This window comes from Chiroxiphia lanceolata, chromosome 2, assembly GCF_009829145.1.
Source record: "Chiroxiphia lanceolata isolate bChiLan1 chromosome 2, bChiLan1.pri, whole genome shotgun sequence".
NCBI classification, from domain to species: domain Eukaryota; kingdom Metazoa; phylum Chordata; class Aves; order Passeriformes; family Pipridae; genus Chiroxiphia; species Chiroxiphia lanceolata.
In genome coordinates this window covers 50,862,609-50,883,661 of record NC_045638.1, presented here as the reverse complement: position 1 = coordinate 50,883,661, position 21,053 = coordinate 50,862,609, and the positions used below count along the sequence as shown (strand labels likewise).

The following is a 21,053-nucleotide window of genomic DNA, read 5'->3' as shown; positions in this document are numbered from 1 at the left end:
TGACTTCTCTATTTCCATTGACTACAAAGATAATACACATCACTCTCCTGCAACCCAAAATAAGTGACTACAAAATCCAGCTGAGACCAAAGTTTCATGACTTAATTTTGGACATTAATGATGAACAAAATTAGACTTTATCATAACTGAACTGTTATCAATGATTTAACAGAAACAGGGTAATCTAGGTTTACGATACCATACTATTTGCATTATTGCATATGTACTATTTTACAAAAATAATGAAATCTCAATGAGACTTCAATGTCATTCTCATATAGGTAGGGAGAATTGAAGACAGAAGCATTTCAAACTCAATTATCACAGCTATGCTAATACTTAGGCACAGAAGCCTTCATATATCAAACAAATTACTTACATAGTACAAAAGTACTGTTATAGTATTTATATTCAGGGGATTATGGGGAGTAAATTCAGAACGAGAGCTTATCAACTTTATTTGATCTATATTTGAATTTTCACACTTGCCAGCTACAGAGAACCAGAAATTTAGCCATTTCTTATGCAGCAGTACAGAATACACAATCTCATCCTTTAATTACCAGCTCACCTGGAATTAACATCACCGTGTCCAAGCTGCCCATGCTGCCCATATCCAAACGTGTAAACATCACCATTCTCCATCAAAACCACTGGAAAACAACAAAATATTTTTCTGACATATGCACATGACATGGTACTGCACCAGAGCTGACTAGCCTTTCTGAGTAGCACAGTTAATGATCCCTACTGAAACAGTCAGAGATCTACAGTAAGAGATTCCACAACCCATTACAGCTAGCACCTCTATGCAGGACTAGAGGTCTGCTATGACTCAAAAATCGCTTACAAGCTCTGATGTAACTCAATATATGATACTTAGAGTCCTTTTCACTGTTGAAGGACAGTGAGTTGCCCTTCATGGTTGGAGGTGATGTGGTGATCTTACTTTACCCTAAATGTGATTAAACAGCATGAAGTTGTGTCAGGGGAGGTTCAGGGTAGATATCAGGAAAAAGTTCTTCATTCAGAGGGTCGTTGGGCACTGGAACAGGTTCCCCAGAGAAGTAGTCATAGCATCAAGCCTGACAGAGTTCAAGAAGCATTTGGACAATGCTCTCAGGCACGTGGTGTGACTCGTGGGATGTGTTGCGCAGGGTCAGGAGTTGGACTTGGTCCTTGTGGGTCCCTTCCAACTCAGAATGTTCTACAATTCTATGACAGTGTAGCAGGCTACAAAATGATACTGTCAACATTTTCAATTTTTAACACTCCTGTGTACATACTTATTGAAAATTAAACAAAAAAACAGTGAAAACATGCATAACAACATTAAAAAAAAAATCTATGCTATAATTAACATAGAATTATTTGTTTTTACCTGAGTGGTGAAATCCACAACTGACTTGTACAGCTCGCAGTTCACAGTCAAAGCGGACAGCCCCTGGTGGATAGGTTGTGATTTTGCTGGCATCCTTCTCACCTCTTTCTCCACTTCCATCTATAACAAAACTTATAATTATATCTCCATGTATTCTAAAAAAGTTATTCTAGAATAATGAACAGAACAAGAACAGTAAATAACTCCCCACCCCTCCACTTGTAAGGTAGCAGAGAGAATTCACACAGTAGTAAGAGAGACAAGCTTGAAATGTAGCATCCAAGTAGATGTGGAAGATGACAGAAACTCTACTTTGAAACAATGTAATACAAAGGTACAAATAGGAAAATATCTCATCCTCTAAAGCAGAAACTTCCCAAAGAGAAGACAAAAGGAACCAGCAAAACAGAAAATTCAAACTTCAGCAGCTTTGCTTGATAATCATTACTTTCATTCTTCAATAAAACAGCATTATTAAGTAGACAGCACTGCAGTTAAACTCAACAGGCATAGCCTAGTCTACTTTTATCAATTACTACTTGTGAAGGATTTTACTTGACTCCAACTTGGCCACAGAGGTATTATTTTAAGTAACTAACAACTATTGACACAGCTCATTTCCAACAATGCAGTCATACTCACTAAGAGTGTGTCTGCTTCCTGTCTGTTTCAGTACATTTTTAGAAGTGCATTATTGGTTCCTAAAGTCAAACTGCTCCCACATTAGACAAAAGCACTGAAGTGAAGCGTATTACTCCTAAACTTCTCGCAAGTCAACATCTTCTCTAGAAATCAGAATGTTTACATCATCTATTAGACTTTAATTACACTGTGTCTAGCATAGAGAGAGAGAAAGATACACGAAGCAAAAAATAAATGCGTAAAGGAGATTCCACCTTCTGTGATAATTCTGACTGTGTACTGCTTTATTAACAAAACATTCAAGGTATTGTTAATTTAGATCTATACTTAGAATTTCTACATGTTTTCCTGAATAATCATCAGTGGAAGTCTGAACTCCAAGACTTTATTGTGTGAAGCACTGCAATTACAGACTTACAAATATCTTTAAAATATAATTCTGCTTTTATACATATTGCTCAAACTTTTCTTCTTACTGCAAGGAAACTGTTGATACAGTAATTTCACCAATTTTTTTACAAACCAGTTTTAAAAAAATCTTACTGTTTTAGAAATAAAGCTATTTTCTAGTGATGGCCGAGTACAGAAATTACATGAATCACCATGTAGTTCACATCTGTAAAGGAACAGTGCATATAAGTATTAATGTTTTTGAAGAATTAGGTTTAATAGCATAGGTAAAGTATCCCTTTGAAAATGTGGGTGCTCTTCATCAAAAAGAATTATACTTGCACTTCATGCTGGCTATGTGTGAAATGGACTTGTAAAAGAACTGTCAGTCTCTCAGAACTGCCATGGGATTTTTGAGGTTTATCTCAGTATTTTTGAAGGTCTGCCTGCAGCTTTTTGTGTATTAACAACAAAAGCAAATACAAAGAAACAGAACTATTACTTAACAACAAACCATCCCCCCCGCCCCCCAAAAATACGGTTATCCTCCTAGTCCTGTAATTCTGCCTTAACAAGCTCCCATTATTTTATTTAACAATTTGACTATTTCTCAAATACAGCACCTTTGAACTTTTTATGCCTACTTTTGCATTAAACTCTACATGTCAAAGATGCTTCCAGCTGCTAATACTACCACCAGAATTATTTGGTCAGCAAGAAGCCTACTTACTGCTTCCCTATTTCACACAAGATTTTTGGACAGGAGCTGAAAAAAGCTAATTATTCTGAAAGTCTACGTGTGGTCCCTGTCTCCTCTCCTCCCTCAGACACTGATGACTAATGAAAAAGTGTAAACGCACTTCAATAACCATCTGCCAGGAATGCACATGTCCAATAAAAATGTGTCATGGTTGCAGGTACTTCCTACAATGAAACAAACTGGACACAGTAACCATGTCACCTATGCACAGTCATATTAACAAAATTTAGCAGCAGTTGTACTCTGGTCACATAACAGTGGCACATCAAGTGATTCACAGCCATTTAAACAGTTACATATGCATTTTCTGTCTCACTGTAAGAAAAACGTACTGCTCTAAAGAGCTTCAACAACTGCTAATAAAAAGCTGAGGATTGCTGTTTTCTCAATTGATAAATACGTGATACTACCTTTAAATAAAACATGATTCTAAATATATTCCCATTTTCTCCGAACTTGTAAATGAAAGTATAACACAATACCGCCCTTGAGGAAACACTAAATGCCAATGTGCAAGATGTAGAGACAAGTACCTTCACATGAAACAAGTTTTTCAATTCCTTATCTGAGAAATAAATTTATTTTAAAGGATAAAGTTTTTCAAAGTTGGCATTTTCAAATTTCAAAGCTAACTTCTCAAACCCTATAAGAACACAGGAATGGAAGTAACTGTCTTCAACACATATTTTACTTTGCTTAAGTGTGAAATCTGCAAACTGAAGAGGGAACTCCTCTCAGCCTTCTTTGTGTGGTTAGTAACTGTCTCAAGAGTTTTGAATTGTTTGGATTTTCAAAACTTGATAAGCACTTTATGTATCTCAAGGAACAGCTCTTAACTATGGAGATACACACTTGCTTTTCTTCAAACAACTGTGCTCATATTCATTTCATAAAAAGTAATATCAAACCCACTGTTTCTGAAATGGAAGCATAAAAAGACTACCAAAGCAGAGACTCTTCTGGTTGAACAACTGGAGCTGTTAAACAGAGCAAGTTAGTATGTCCAGTGTTATCCAACTGGGCTACCACTGAACAGAAACTTGGATGACTCCACCTCTCAGAGAGAAGCAAGCACCAAGGAAAAGCTCTGAGGAGCTTCCTGCTGTCAGCACCAAGGGGTAGGCTCCATGAACAACTTCACAATGATGGGTTTCCATCTTTGATATCTCATACAGGTGGGGAAGGAAAGCAAGATAACTGGAAATACAACCAACCAATACCCACTACCACTCCATTTTCCTTAGAAAACTCTGAACTCCTGAAGGTAATTTTTCCCCTATGTGAAACATACTTTAAAAGTCCTCTTGGCCAACATGGCTGCCACAAAAAACCCTACTGCTTTCCAGGAACAAAGGAAAAAGCTCATTCAGCTCCAACAGCAAGGTAAATAACAAGCTATAAATGAGAGTTCTTCTAGAAAAAAAAAACAAAACAACCTCAACATCATTACAGAATGCCATTTTGGACTCTTGGTCCAGGTCAGAGGAAAACCATTTTATTAGGGTTCCTCAGCAGCAGTAAAGGTCGCATTTCATTTCTCACTGATCGCCCACCTTTGGAGGAGGGAAAAAGCACTTCTAAAGATGTTAAATACATGTCTTCACCCCACAGATGAAAAGCTTTAATACAATATGACTGTACATAAAAAATTTTTATAACTGTCTCTCTTCAGACCATTTGCCAAAAAAATCTTTGTTCTGTTTATACAACTAAAACATATTGGTCAAGACTGGTTAGTCTCTGCGATGTTCCACCTTCACAGAATGTTTTGAATGTCTTAATATAATTTACACACTTTATATACATGTTTATAGATGTTCAAGTATTTTGAACAAATCAGCCTGTGCCTGCAGATTCTTGGTTGTCCACCACAGGCTTCAGCTGAAATATCTGTAACCAACTTTATAGTTACAGTGCTATAAAGTGATAATAAACTTGCATTCTAATTATAAACTCAGTCTTCTTAGACGTAGGTTTTCATTGTCAGCTCTCTCACTCCAACAAGTGCTTCACACAGTAAAAAAGTTAAAACGTAAATCACAAGTAATTTTTCTTGAACATCTGATAATTTTGTATTAGCATTTGCAAAATGGTTGACATATATCTTGTTCCATCTGTGCAGGTTCAGCTTCATCTATTCTTTGTCCTTTTGAGGCTATTTGTTTCACATTTTTTAGAACATTTGCCACTACTTTAAAATACAGAAAAAAGGTGGCATTCACTTGCAGAATCTTTACTGACACAATGAACTTACTTTTTAATTGTTACTCAGTTAATTTCTGCAGTTTAGAAAATTTTACAGACTTTCATTATTCTGTTTTACTCAGATCTCCAGTGATGAAGTCCATGGGGACTGGAGATGGAGACTGACAACTCATCACCTCATTAAAGAATGAGGATGAAGCACAAGCTCATTTTTCTTTCTAGCGTCAAAGCACTCCATGAATGCCAAGAAGGCGGTATCTAATCCCTTCTATTTATTCTTGTGATGGTGACACAGACACAGATCAGAAAGACTATGATTATACTTAATATGCATTTTTTTGTAATAACAGGGATCTTGATGTGCAGACCCTATAAATGTACAAAGAGAAAATGACAATAGCAAGAATTCTAGAAAATGGTTGTTTTAATGAAGTTGAAGGAGTTTTCAACTGGACAATCCAACAAAAGAATCTGACAAGTGATAGACATGTAGATTCTTAGGAAAAAATTCTTTACCGTGAGGGTGGTGAGACACTGGAACAGGCTGCCCAGAGAAACTGTAGATGTCCCATCCCTTGAAGTGTTCAAGGCCAGGCTGGGTGGAGCTCTGAGCAACCTGGTCTGGCAGAAGGTGTTCCTGTCCACAGCAGGGGGCTTGGAACTAGACGATCTTTAAAGTCCCTTCCAACCCAATCTATTCTATGATTTGATAATATGTACAAATATATATCAAATATACTTTTTATATTAGACCATAACTGTCAGTCCTAAAGAAGCTGTCCACATTCAAGTTAAAATGTCATTATCAAGAGAAGTTCTGCAGCTGTAAGTGTTGAAGTGGGAACAGGTCAGTACCAGCATGTTTGGTACTGGCCTCATCAGTACTACCAGTCGAACTAAATTTTCATTGCCCAAAGATCTTGAAGGTCTGGTTGGTGTAAAGACTAACAAGACTACTATAGCAGAAATATGTGAAGTAAGGATGATGGTTTGGAAAGCATTACATTCAAAAATAAACAAAGAACTTGCTGATTTCAATGTTAAAGTGTTCTTTTACTGAAGTCAACATCTCTGCCTCATGGCTCTATTATTGATTTTACATTCTGTGTCCAGAAAAGAGGCATGCCTTCTAAGATAAAAGATATAACTCATCTTTTGCACAATTCTCACCTTGCCCATTACTTTGTAAAAACCCACTTCACCAGTTTTCCTTTTTCCCTTGAAACCTCTTCCAGAAGTGAAGGGGCATTTCTAGTTTCTAGTGGAATTTATGGCTGTCTTTTGAGAGGATATCTTCTGAAGCATATAGCCTTCCTCAAGGAAAAATAAATGTTCAGTTCTATAGAGCACATCTGAAAAAAATCTTTGCACAATACAGACCTTTGCACTGCTCATACAAGTCCAAGAAGCAACATAAACCTCAAACTGACACCAATGAACATACTTCCTGTAAGGAAATAAGTGAGTTGAAGTGAACTCTAACAACTAACACGAGCTGAAAAAATACAGATGTAGGCAGGATGAGCATACTCCTTATACACCTGCCTGGAGTCAAGGGTTTGCAAGCAGTACAACTGGCAGTAACACCCAGTTCAAGAACATTGGTCATCAGCAAACTGTCACTCAAATGACAGCACTCAGGTTCAGTATGTTTTGTCTTTCAGTACCCAGTCTCTCTCAGTGAGATCATGGTAGGTTATTCTACTTAATCCATCAAGGCTTAAAGCTCACACTATATGCCTTCCAAATAAGTGGAATATGTGTTATACAGATACAAAGGACCAGATCTTGCTTTCATTTCCATAAAATAAACTTAAGATGATTTCATGATCCAGTATGTTCATAACTAGGTAGGCCTATCACCCACCTACATTGAAAATATATTCCCAAAAGGCTTCAAACTGTCATACAATTTGTTTGCATACATGCCAAATACTATCAGCAACTTCCATTAATTCAACTGAAATGCCATACTAATAATTCTTTTAATATTTAGCTATTCTCTAGAAAATACCTGAAGCGTGATGGTCTCTGACCATTTTAGGAGCTTTCAACTTATCAGGACTGTAGTCTCCATTTTACATATTTATCCAGCTCAACTTGAATAAATTCAGTTGACATTTTTAGTAATACACATAATTTAAGTAATCACATATTTCTAAAAATATATATAAATAATTTATATTTGAAGAAATTACATATTTAGAAATCCAAGATAAAATGAACTGGTTTGGCAGACATACAAAAATGTCTGACATATCAGACACCTTCTTACTTAGACTCTGCAAAAGCCTTTTTACTCAGGAATATTTCAGGGTAAAACCTGTACTTTGACTTGTATTTTCCCCACTCAAAACTAGCAAAAAATAGTGTTTACATTATTTTAAATATTTTATTTCTGCAAAACGCCTGTTGAAAGACAACCTACCTATGAAAAAAATTTATGCCAGAATTAACAAGTCTGGAATTGACATGCTGAAGTAATCACCCTGTATATACAACATGAAGGCTCAAAAAAACCCAACACAAATGCAATGCAGCAGTCTGAGTCACACTAAGGCACTAAAGTCCCTACAGTAAAATTAAAGAATGTTAGGAATGAGACAGCGTTAAAATGAGAAAAGACACACAGAAAGACAATGCATATTTCATTAAAAAAAAAGGAAGAAAAACAAAGATAATACAGACTAACAAACATGCACACCTTTTAAAAAAAGGTCAACATTTAAATGCATTTTCTTTCTCCTCAGGTAACAAGATACTAACAGAAAGAAAGGCAGAACTCATTTTGTGCAGTTCTCTGAAAAGACAGATGCAGCGCATGGTAGGAGTGACTGGGAGGATGGGCTTATTTCCACCCTAGCCAATAAGGAAGACCAAATACCTTTATGCTTGTCCCGTTTATGCTTTAGCTGTGCTGGATGGGGTCTGATTCTGGCTAGAGCCTGTTCTCGATGGTTCATAAAAATAGGACCAGGAAATACAAGGGGGCCTGAGGAGAAACATTTTGCACATGCATAGGAAAGCTCACAAAATGGAAACAGTGTGTTAAACAAAATTCAAATTAAAAGCAATGAAAAAAACATAAAGAATAATTATTATATAGTAATCTTCTTTTCTTAAATTCAAAATGTCTTAAAAGAAAGTTGCCATTTCTTGATAATAGGACCAAATATTACACAAAGAAATAATAAATATCCCACAGTGACAGTTTTACCTGAACCTCTAAAGTATGCAATTATACTCCAAGCAATGGAAATACAGACTCACACTAGAGTAAAATTTGATAGCAAATATCCATTATTGTCTTTATTAGATAAAAAGAATATTATTATGCCTTACATCATACAATATTACATTCAAAATACTGATTTGGAATAATACCATCAGATCAATGTTACATTTAAAAAACGTAATCATAAAACTGTTCACAATTACTATATTTAAAATGCAGAGGAATCAATTATAAAGAAAACAACTACCCAAACCCAACTCTGCCATTAGGAAAATTTTTCAATTCATATGACTATTTTCTTATCTATTTACTAATTTTGAAATCTATTTATTTTTAAAATATTTTTCCATCTATGTAAAGGTCTTAAAGAGAAGATCTGATTTGAAGACAGCAATAGTACCTGTATTTAATATTTTTCCAAACCACTCTTTAAAAATCTAGGCTTAGGTAGTGATGTACTATGTTTAACTGAGGCTGAGTATACGTAGAACATGAAAAAGTGGTTTGTTTGTTTAATCTGTATTTCTCCTCTGTTTTATAAGTTAAATATGAAACCAAGAATTCTTCGGAGGTTTCTCCTTCTTTCAGAAGCCTCACATTTAATCAAAACCATGAATCAAGTGCAACCAATTCTGCCAAGTGACACTCTGTCCATTCCATGGGTTGCCAAATCCAGTCACTATATGGACTGTAAACAAAGGCCCCCCATATCAGGCTTCAAGTCATGCTATAAACAGATTATGTGAAACTTCAAAAACAAGTATTCCTCCTTCCGCTACAAATTCACTGATATTCTCATTCCTCAGCTGACCTGTATTAACAAGACCATGTAGACTAACTTTTCATAAATGCCCACTATGTCAGGTTTCCTGCTATCACCTTTAGACCATCAGTTCCTTCATGCTAGACAGTATGGACAGAGATTTAAAGTTAGGTCAGATCTCTGTAGCTTTAGAACCTTCAAATGAAGAAACTTGTCTTCACACAGTGAAGTTCCCAAATTTTAGCATTAACTTCAAAACCAAAATGAAAAATGTTTTAAAAACAGAGTACTGTCTTGTCCCCCTAGCTCTGAGATTCATACATGTGATAGATAATATAATGGCCCAAAACCTCTTTAATTGTGTTTGTTTCTACACACAACCTACAGTTTTTATTTTGGTTCTGCTGTATTCATCTGGACTCTTTATCCCAGAATAAATACCCTTGTTATTTAAGAACTCCTTCTGATAAACCAAGATCATAATTTGCTTTACCTTCATCTTGCAGATTCTTCCTTCAGTTCTCTTGCTATTGCTCCCTCTTTTTAGTCCCCTCTCAATTGGAGTTTCCATTTAATATATATATATATTTTTTTTTTTGGCAAAAATTACTTTCTACCAGGCCACCAGTGTTTAATAATCTACTTTCCACAGTTTAGACTTAGACAATAAATTACACTTTGCTTCTTACCAAGCTGGAGGAGAAATACTGAGAAGTACACTGAGGCACGCTAGAAAAAGGCAAGAAAGGGGAAAGAGACAACTGACAAGAAGATTATGAAAGCTAAAAATGTTTGAAGGACAAATGATACAGAGGAAAGGTGAATGAACAGAAGAAAATAAGAAAAAAGTAATGGGACTTACTGAGAAGTTCCTAATGAAATTAAAAGCCCAAGAAATATAGAACAGACAGGACAATATGACAAAAGCAAAACTTGTATGAAAAAGGTTGCAAAAAGAGATGCAGGGATTGGAAGGAGTGTGGCTTTAAGTGTGTGGATCTAAGATACTTGTGGGTGACTGAACAGAAGAAGTGATCTCTAGACAACTTAGGCAAAGATTCTGAGGTTTCAGAAAAGGCCTGCACAAGAAACAATGCAGGGAACAAGACACAGCCCTGAAAGCAGCCTTTGGCATTTTAGTGCTAAGAGCAAAGAGCAGAAAAGAGTATTTCCAGACAGAAGGTAGTGAAGTACATTAGGATGAGTAACAGAACTACAGGAGATTTGGGGGAGACAGAAAATGTTTAGGAAGTATAAGAGGCTGTCAGCTTCAGCATGGTGCTAGCACACAGTTGCCATTAGTTTCCAAGCTACTCATCTGAATTGCATGTCCCTAGCCAAGATGACAATTCTGTACCAATAAAACCTGACTGGGTAAGATTTATCTGTGTTTCTGAATATTCCCATGTACTCTACATTTACCATTATTATGTAATGAACTTGAATCCAAAATAAAGTTCAATGCAATGTATCTTCATCTCATAATAATTTGTATCCAAATCCATGTAATGCAAATCCGTCATCCTGCTTGGTGTTTTGTGCATGCCAAATCCATAACACCATCATAATATAATAGGAAATATCTACATTTTGATCACTTTGTGATGCCTGCCTCCTTGGTCACGTGCTGGCAAGATGTAAAGTACCTCCCTGTCCCTCCAAAATAACAACACGGGAAACAGAACACTAGAATAATTCATACAGAGCATATCTGCCCTCTGCTCACAGCTGAAGTTGTCTGTACAATGGGAGCAGAGTTCACGTACTATGAATTATCCAGCCATGCATTAGACACTTTGTTTATTTTGTTAGAAAATGCCTGCAGAGTATTATTTGGAAAAATATTCTAAAAGCTTCTAACATAGATCTGCATGGGGGAAAATGATCTATCACTATTCTCAATTATTTTAGAAGCTCAAGTGACAGATCAGCAAAGGGGAGTCACTGGTAGACTACAGACCCACTATTTTAAATCAGTTGCTATATGATGGAAAATAACATTCACGCTCTCCCTTGGTTTTGTCATTGACTGTTTTCCCATAGTTAAGCTGCAAGGTTAAATAGCCCCAGCCAAGGAAATGTCAAGATTAGCTTTTTTTTTTTTTGCTCCTACAAGATTCAGGCCTTTCAAAAAAGACACTGTTTGGCAGTGAATTGAAAGAGTAAAGGAGAAAAATACTTAACCACAGAAGTAATTTCATTTTCTAGCAAATAGAATGCATTCATTAAGTCATACAGTGGACTACAGGAAAATGTACACAATTGATTTCATCTTACATGCACTTGCATGCTTTTGCAATTTTGGTCATCTAAGTACTTATGCACTACTATCAAAGAGATTAATGTTTGATTTTATCTTACACATATTTTGATTTCTTCTACTACCTTACCCTAAACAAATGCTATTTGGTAAGCTGTGATTACAGAAGACTGAAATTAATTATCTCAAATGCTGACTTCCACATCAGTGCACAGAACATAACAGCTACCTAGAAGATAGTACATGATCACATGTGTCATGAGGTACAAAGACAAGTAGTATAAATCAAGGTTGCAGAAGAAAGTCCTAGGTGTTCAATCTTCTGTTGTAAAAAATTTTTGGCTTCTTGAATCCTTGTAAGAGATAAAGTATATTTCTTTTTTGTGGTGGCGGTGTTTAGTTTTTTTCAATAATAAAATAGGAAAGCAAAACCTTAATATAGAAAAATAGTTATCTAATATGTCAACAGGTGACAAATTTTAAAGAAAAATGTTTCAGAAAATAGAACTGGAGACAAATGCTGGGTTTCAGTTCCACTAGAAGTGGAAAACATTATACTGAGATAATGTCCCACCTCTACAGCCTTAAAGAAAACAAAATTTAATATTCCTATGAGGCACAGATAATAGTTATGAAGCATGTTCTTTAAAACTGTATTTTTCAGACTATGAGTAGCAATTTATTTTTAAGTCAGAAATATGCATAGAGAATATCATTGTGTTGCATAAGCACTAAAGTTAATTGCACTTTGCTACTTTTGCTCAAAAAATTGAAAATAAAGACAGGATACGTCTCTTCCTGTAGTCTGAAAGTTCTTTTCTACTGATGATTAAACTGTACAAATCAGATGTGGAAGAAAAATTATTAAGGCCTTTCAAAGGGGAAGAAGAGGTGCACGTTAGCCAAAACAAGCATGAAAGGCAATATGGGAGTAATAGAGAATGAGACGGAAGTAGAATGCATGATAATCTTAATTTTTGCACTTTCTAGCTTTGGAATACTTGACTTTGTATATATTGTTAAATAAATGTGAAAGATGTATCTCTGTATATAAATACATAAAGTAAATTAAATCAGCAAATATTAACCAGAACTGTTCTCACTGAGTCTACTGGAAATCTGAATTCCAAAACTATAATAGAAATACAAACATTTCTACTTTAAACATCAGTTTTACCAACAATAATCAGCTCTTGCAGAAAGGAACCACAGACTCAAATACAACAACATAATTTCATAGAATCATACCTGCTGGTTATTAGGGACAAAAACCTACGGCTTTGTCTTGAAAGTATTCTTAGAAAGAAAGTCATGTATGTAAAAAAGCAGGGAATTTTTTGACTGGTTTTTGTTTGTTTAGAGAACTTTGAAACAAATGTAACCTTCAAGTGTTGAAAGCATCAAAATAAATATTTAAGTAAAACTACAGAAAGAAGCTGCACCATTATTTAATACAGAATATTGCATTTGAATAGATATTTCTGCTGTGCATTTAGGTACATGTTCAGCAATGAACAGAGTATAGTGTTACTGACAAATTGATTCCAAGCTCTGAGCGGCTTGTGCAGATCTTAAACAGGTTCACAGGATATTTGGCCTACCATGGTAAAACTAATTACTGAATTAACTGAATCAGTTACACTTCAGAAAAATGAAAAAATGCCCATATATAGGGAGTCTCAGATAATTTTGTCTCAAAACACAGCAGCTTTGACTAAAATTAATAAATTTCCTGTGGGTTCTTTTGTTGTTGCAAGTAGAATAAGACTGATGAAAAAAATTTTTCTTTTTCTATCAGGGTATCAAAAGTCAAATCTTGATTAATAACACACCAAATCTGCATCTCAGTAATGATCACCTAAAGGTTTTTACATCATAGGCTGAGAAAGAGTAGTAGTGAAGTACCAGTGAAACATGAGAACACTTATTATCACCATACTAAGAACCCTTTCTGTATTTTTTAGCTTATTAGTTAAATACAGTTTAAAAAGCTGTTCTCACAGCCTTCTGAAAAAAAAACAAAACCCTGGAATTATCTTCAAGTGATAAATTGAAATCTTTGGCTATTTCTAAATTCTATTACTTCAAATACCTCCCCCAGTAAATGCTAATCTTAGGTTCATTACACTAATTGTACAGTGATGCCCACAGATTTCTATAATCCATTAAGGTTTAATTTAATGCCCCCACGGGTAAAAACACTGGTGTTTCATAGGAAAGGAAACATAATCTAACCATATTCTGAACATTCTAACATACAAAAATTCCTCATTACCACAGAAAACAATGAAGTGCAACTACTAGTGCAACTACTTCCATACTCATCTCTCACATCATGCTCCAAACCAGCCTGAAAAAACAAAAAATTTCATCATATGGTATATCATCTCCTTGACTAATTATCAAAATGACAGTGAAAAGCTGAGATAATTCCATGAATAACTATGTTGAGATATTACATTTTAGTATAGAAGCTGTGACGAATACAGTTGGCTTTATTTCTGAAAAGGTGATACACCCAACTCAAAAATGTGGAATTGATTTTGAACCCTCTTCACTGCTCCTGTCACAGCCATTAAGCCAGAAGCAGAAAAGTAGTGAATGAAGTAGCTCGTTACTACTGTCAAAGGAAGGAGTAAAACTGGTCACCTGAACACACTGTACATAGTTGTTGCACTGAAAAGAGCAAAGAAATATAATCCATATTAAGCAACTTTCAAGTTTTTTGAAAAAATTAATTTATTATCTCACATTGAAACACTTCCACTGTTATTTTAAGGATCTCTTTTTTCACTAAAACAAAACTTCTTTCTTGAGTGAAGCAATACGAATAGCTGATTCTAAATATAAAAATTATTTATTGGTTACAATTCTGTGATAGCAAATCTAATCTAATCTGCTGTGACTCATTTCAAGATAAAAACCAGAGAAATCTTCAGGATAAGCACCTAAAATTTCTGAAGTTATTTACCACTCATTGTGGTGCTGCTGAACAGCATATATACAGGTGCCTTACAAAAGTGCCAGGCTACCTGAACAATATTTGAGAAGTAAGTCAACTGGTTGTAATAGTAGCATTGAACTAGGTCACTGACATTGCAGCTGTTAATGACAACTACTTTTACCCAGAATATCTAAATTCATAGTTCATATTTTCAGACAAATGCAAATAAAGATGAGCATTCTCATCTTCCACACAAGAGACCATAACTGACTTCAGGAAGGAGTTAAATGAATGTCATACCTGTAGACATAACCATCACTTTCTCCCTTAATTCAAGTGGATTGCTAGAACATATTTTTAAACCAGAGGTCACCATAACAGGAGTAAATATGGAGTTTTGGTTAAGAAGCACAAACAACTAGACCACTTAAAAAATCTGCAGTGTGGAAACCAGTAGACTTCCAGTACTTGTGCTCTTACACCTCTGTCCTAAACTTTACTCCTATTACAACAATAATAGGACAAATGCACAAGAGGTTTCTTTGTGATTTTTTGACTGTTTTATTTGCATGACTGTTTTAGGAATGAAATATTCCTATTTACTTGAAAAGCTTTCCTATGTTGAAATGCTTACAAAACATTCAATATCTAATGAAAATATTTGTACTGAATGAAGGTCATCGCCTGTAACTCAAGAGTGAGCAGCAACATTCAGTGATGGTTCCTATTCTCGACTATGATAAACTACACACACTTTGCTTCTAATAAAAAGAACAAAAGACATGCATTAACACACTACAACCCAGAAATCAGAATCCTGACAAACTAAATGCTGTGTACATTAAGGAAAGGCCCTAACAGAGCTAATCTGGTCTTTAACTGACTAAGCAATGTTTTCAGAAAACTGAAAGGTTATAACTTTCTTTGGATCTCTAAACAGCTATTTCTCTAGCAAGGATTTCTTCCTTTACATATGCACAAATACTAGAACTTCTTGGAAGAACTAAGCAGCCTGCCTATTCTTTTAAAATTAGTATAACCAAGTTTTTTCAGACCACAGAACTTTTTGCACACAAAATCTAGTATGCTATTTAAATGTTCTTGTTTTCTCTTATGAAAAGAGCAGCACCATAACAGTTGTCAAGAATGGTGCTATTCTTTGTACCAGTTCATGGAAAACTGCAACATTTGGACGGAGAAGCAAAAAAACCGCCAACTTGTTAACCTGGTGATGCAAATCAAGATTAATTATCAAATCAAATACTCATAAATCAAGATGTCTAAGTATTTGTGAAACACTATTCCCAGCTTTATCACATCAGTAATTCTGAAGCAAAACAGGAGACTAACCTCCAAGTCTTCAAGCTAGGCATACCCACTACCTCCTGCAACCACACAGGTATAGAATTTCCATGTTCTTTTGATAGAGAATATAATATGAACATGTGCAACAAGCTGGCCAGCAATATCTTTTTATCTACAGTCACTATACACTCATCAAACCAACAGTAAAAATACATCCCTGATACTGTTAACCTGACTTGTATTTTCGTTTGAGACAGATGGCATACAGAAGGGATAAGCTGCTCTAGTTCTACTTCTAACCACAGAAATAGAAGCAAATTTAAATGTTTCTCTGCTACTCTTCTTTTTCTTTTAACTGAAATTTACCTCCCAGATCTGTCATCACTGATGGGCTGAACAGCAGCACCTTTCAATAATGTCCAGGCATTCAATGACGAATTAAGAAAAAATTATTGTTAGCTCCACCTAACATTTGCCAGCAGTATGAAATGGGGCTCCAACATGGGGCTAAACAAAGACCTTCCCTCTCCCCCTCACAGCTAAATTTAGCCATTAAGATTCAAAGAAAAATAAATATTCCATCCTTTTCCATATGCATAGACAACTACAAGCTTTCTCTTCTTTGTTGCTCTTTATTTGTGGTGAAACCAGTAATTTCTTAATGCAAGTGAAATAAAGATATGATTTGCACCAAAAGATTCAGTGGCATAGAGTCTAGGAACTAAGTTGGATCACAAGGCACATTTTGTGTTTGAATCAAACCAGTATCTAATTCGTTAAAGAAGAATCAAAATGGTATTTACTAACACAGCAGGAACTTGAAGATCATAATGTCCCAATAAGTAATTCTTCTTCTCAACACACAATAATTTTACCAACCACATCATCATTCTTCACAAAAATATTATAGTTTCTATCAGTCTAGATCTCTCAACTTTTGCCAGATAAAGACACAGAGCTATTTTAAAACAAGAAGAGTACTGAAAACCTGATAAGGTATGTACTGTTTGTGTGGAAAATCAACACCAAAGTAGATAATACGTAAGAAAGTTTTGAAAAGTGGCAGCACTTTGTTTTTTGATTCAGTTTGTGTCAAATTTTTCATGCTATACAAATACAGAAAAGGTAATTTTATAAAAAGAAATTCTGCTTACTATAATACAACAGAAATTGAATAATTTATTATAGTAATTAAATAATTCATATTATAGGTAAATTGCACTGAACAAGCCTGCAGTCTTTTCATCTCTTCATATAAAAATGTTTTAGCATCTACATATTAAAAAACTATTATTCAACTAGAAAACAGCAAAAAAATATAAATTGACTTGTGAAAGCGATATAAAATCCTCTTCACGATTAAAATTCTGGTTCTTATGCACAGACTTTGTTAAATATACAGATTTTTCCCAATTTTCTAAAAGCATGTTAGGTAACATAAGCTAGTTATTTAGAATCTGATTTTAGTTTGATTACTGTACTGCCTCACTGAAGGAAGACTATTTTCATTCCTAGAAAACAGACTAAGCAGTTTCTTAAGCTACTCAAGCCTCTTCTCAAGAAGTCACTTACCTCTTCCCTCTTCCAATCTATGTCTCCTATTGACCCGTTGCCGCTTTTCTTCCTGTCGTAACTGAAGGTGTTCTTCAATATTAACTCCAGGAACAGGGACAGCTAAATAGATTAAGAAAATAAAATATGTAAAATTATGTTTAAGATTGTTATGATGGCAAAAAACCCTGTAAGTTGTTAAGTAAATGAAAACTGAAACCTACTTACTAGCTGCTCTTTACATGTCTCTGACAACAATGAAAGGACTTAAGAAAATTTGTAGAAGTTTTAGGCTTTATTTCCTAATTTCCTGGTTTTCATGAATCTGGCAATTCCAACGTCACTGAGCAGTACTTAGTACTTAGGTATATACATATCTATATTAAGTTATGTGTTGCCATGGTTATCTCAATTCTCCCCTAAAAAGTTTCAGAAAGTGTTATTATTAAACCAAGCCCAAAATTGTTTATATTCTTAAAACGTTTCATATGAATTAGCCTTTTTTTGGTTTAAGAATGCTCAAGTCCTGATATAAGCATTATAGAAAAATTTTCACATACCAAAAAGGACAAGAACAACTTTGTAGTATCAATATTAGTATCATAAGAGCCCAGGTCACAAAATGGCACAGATATCTATAATAAGGGTAAGCTTAAAACATTTCATGTAACAGAATGATCCCCCTTTGCTACATAACCAACAAATAAATCTGACTGATAAACTCCATTTAATCCATTTTAACAATATTATACTGAAACTGTCCTGTAATAATAAAGTATGTAAATAAATGTACTGAGGAGAAAAAAGGTGCAGTAAGAAACAGAATTAAAAGCCATCTTGCTAATTTTGTACCACTTACCCAGCAAGAGATCTAAAGGTATCATCTCTTTTACAGCATCAAGGATTCCTCTTTGCCTTGCTTCCTGGCCATCCAGTTCTCTAGCACATGCCTTGCAGCACCCACATACGGCACAGCCTGACTCACCTGAGCCACAGCCACAGATTCTGCAGCAAACAGAGTTTTATTACTGTCTTTTATTTTCATGCATGCACTGATGCCTTGGTAATTAAAACATACGTTATTAGTTTGCTCTATCTGTGGACATGTAAGTTTTCCTGAGATAAACAGAAAGGACTGCTGTTGGCATGTCCTGGCATAATGCCGGACCATATGCTGACCATACACTGAATTGACTTCTCAGCATTAACTTCTCTTCATTTAATTTGATGTATAACACGTGAAAACATGAACAAGGAAACAAGGAGCACATGAAATGCTGAAGAAGTAGCAATGTTGTTATGTAAAGCAGTGGCCCTTTATGCAGCTCAACTCAGAAGTAACACCTAAAAGCAACTGGAACAGCAAGATAAACTTCCATCAAAGGACAAAGAAAGGTTATCCTGAGCCAGCAGCTCTGTCAAGAGACAGATTTATATTGGTGCTCATATCCAACAGTTCCTAGTAGAGAACTCTATGCTAAAGTAAAAAAACATATTTAAAACTAAATCATCTACAGCCATCACAAGCTATTGACAAAAAAATTGAATCTATTTCTGATTTTAAAAGAGCATACTCTTTTAGTTATAATGTTACTTTAGATTTAAGTTTAAAATACATCAGCTCAGTTTACACTCAATACATGCTTTAGCCACTCAACACACTGCATCACGCACATTTCCACACATTTGCTTACCCTCCGGGTACTCTATCAGGACGCCCACTACTAACACAGCTAGCTCCATAGCCTGTGCAATCTCCACATACAGTGCACACCATACACTGCTCCAGCTTCCATTTATGCATGCCTGGAGGACACATCATGGACTTCTCATCTTTTTCATCCAGTTCCTCTTCCAGATCTTCATCCATTGCTGTAGCCATGTTCTCAACTCCAAAACCTAATTAGGATATTGAAAACAGAAACAGTTGTTTTCCAAGGCCAGCAAAGAGAGTTCTGGTTACACAGAGAGGTGAAGTCAGGTTGGACAGGGCTCTGAGCAACCTGATCTGGTTGAAGGTGTCCCTGCTCATTGCAGGGGGGTTGGACTACATGACCTTTAAAAGGTCCCTTCCAACCCAAACTATTAAATGTTTCTATGAGTAGTGGCTCCTGTGGAAGCTCTGAAGAACACTCTCAAATCAGGTTTTAAAAGGAATGACTAGGTATGCCTGATTTGCATGCTCAGCCAGCACAATGACAATTTTGAAACCTCCCTGCACCTGGGCTAGGGTATATAGGTAGGTTTCAAAACTAAAAGGGAAATGAAGCACTTCTATTCAGTATAGAAGTAACAGGTCATTTACTTGTCACATAAAATATTCCATTAGGCAAAGGTGAATAGGTATGACTTTTTCAGACCTCTATTTAGGAGTAACTCAAACATTCAGTTCTGTGGAGAAAGATGTAGACTTGCATTCACATCCTGTTTGAGCAAATGACAACCTCAAGACTGAATGCAAACAAGGAAAGGTAGAAAATGTTTTCTTTTTAAGACAATGGCACATAGCAAGACAAAGAGGATGTGGTTTGGTTTTACTCATTTGTTTTACAGAAAAGTTTTTCTACTGACAGAAAGTAATTAAGTTCTTTTCTTCGTGGGGTTTTTTTGATTTTTTTTAAACATTAATATGTTTATTAGTATGTGCACAACACCAAATACCTGAGAGTTGAAGTGAAAGCATTCATGCCTGTTTGTTTTTTTAAGCACGTTGTATTTACTTAATTAGTACTGGAATTGCATTTTATAATAAAATGTTTAGCTTTGTTTTCACATGGGATATTTTGCAACACACAAAACAAAAGGAAAAATCTAGGTCCCACACCTTTTCCTCCCTGGCTCATAGAGCCTGTGTCTCGTCCACACTGTCCTTTATTATTTACACCAAATGTCCAAACTTCCCCGTTCTTCATTAACACACAGGTGTGAGCTTTGCCCATGGCTACTTGAGTCACAAAATGGCCTTTCAAATCTGTTACTAAACCTGGAAGACATAAAATACTTGAGTGACAAATTCAACTTTCTAGCTGAGAAGGAAACTCAATGATATAACAAAACTGCTAGTGGATACAGACAATTTTAAAATTAATGGCAAAGGAGAAAAACAATGGATTTAAAAAACCAAGTGCTGGAATTAAAAGGAGAATTAGGCCTAGGCCACTTGTGCTGCAAAGAAAGAAAAGCCAAAAAAGTCAACCTAATCCTGCTGCAAATCACTTGTTCTGAAAAACAATTTTAAAGGAGCCATAAGGCCACTGGAGTTTATTTCATTACTATTTTATTTAAACTGACATGTACTTGATCACCTGCTGCCTTACAAGCAAGAAACATATAAGGCCTGGTTTCTGGCAGACTTTGTAGCAAAACATGTCTCATTTCTATGACTTTCCCTGTGTGGCCTTCTAGTGTCAGATAATTAAAACAAGAGATTTTATTTCTTTTTCTCCATAGTGGAAGCATTAATTTGGGTATTTGTCACCACTGCTGCTAAGTATTTTTACAGAAGTTATGGAAACTTGTCTTCTCTTTCTACCCTTCTGTCATATTTGCCTCAATCAGTAGAATGTCAGAAATCTATCAAAACAGTAAGAAACAAACAACATTTTCGCAGGCTAAAA

The 21,053-nt window shown here is 35.3% G+C and overlaps 1 protein-coding gene across 13 annotated transcripts in view; it reads right to left on the bottom strand.

Moving 5' to 3' along the window:
- The window catches only part of MYCBP2 (MYC binding protein 2), a 180,083-nt gene that overhangs the window by 108,768 nt on the left and 50,262 nt on the right, over positions 1-21,053 (bottom strand). For 10 of the 13 annotated variants that reach the window (XM_032677725.1, XM_032677746.1, XM_032677745.1 and 7 more), the window contains exons 14-20: positions 20,261-20,419; positions 19,131-19,335; positions 18,296-18,441; positions 17,458-17,559; positions 8,263-8,370; positions 1,382-1,501; positions 572-653 (exon numbers count right to left, since the gene is read on the bottom strand). In XM_032677725.1, the coding sequence (XP_032533616.1) occupies positions 572-653; positions 1,382-1,501; positions 8,263-8,370; positions 17,458-17,559; positions 18,296-18,441; positions 19,131-19,335; positions 20,261-20,419 (922 nt within the window). Of the gene's footprint in view, positions 1-571; positions 654-1,381; positions 1,502-8,262; positions 8,371-17,457; positions 17,560-18,295; positions 18,442-19,130; positions 19,336-20,260; positions 20,420-21,053 lie in introns of those variants that run through there. The other 3 variants (XM_032677751.1, XM_032677752.1, XM_032677744.1) reach the window with 2 other exon arrangements.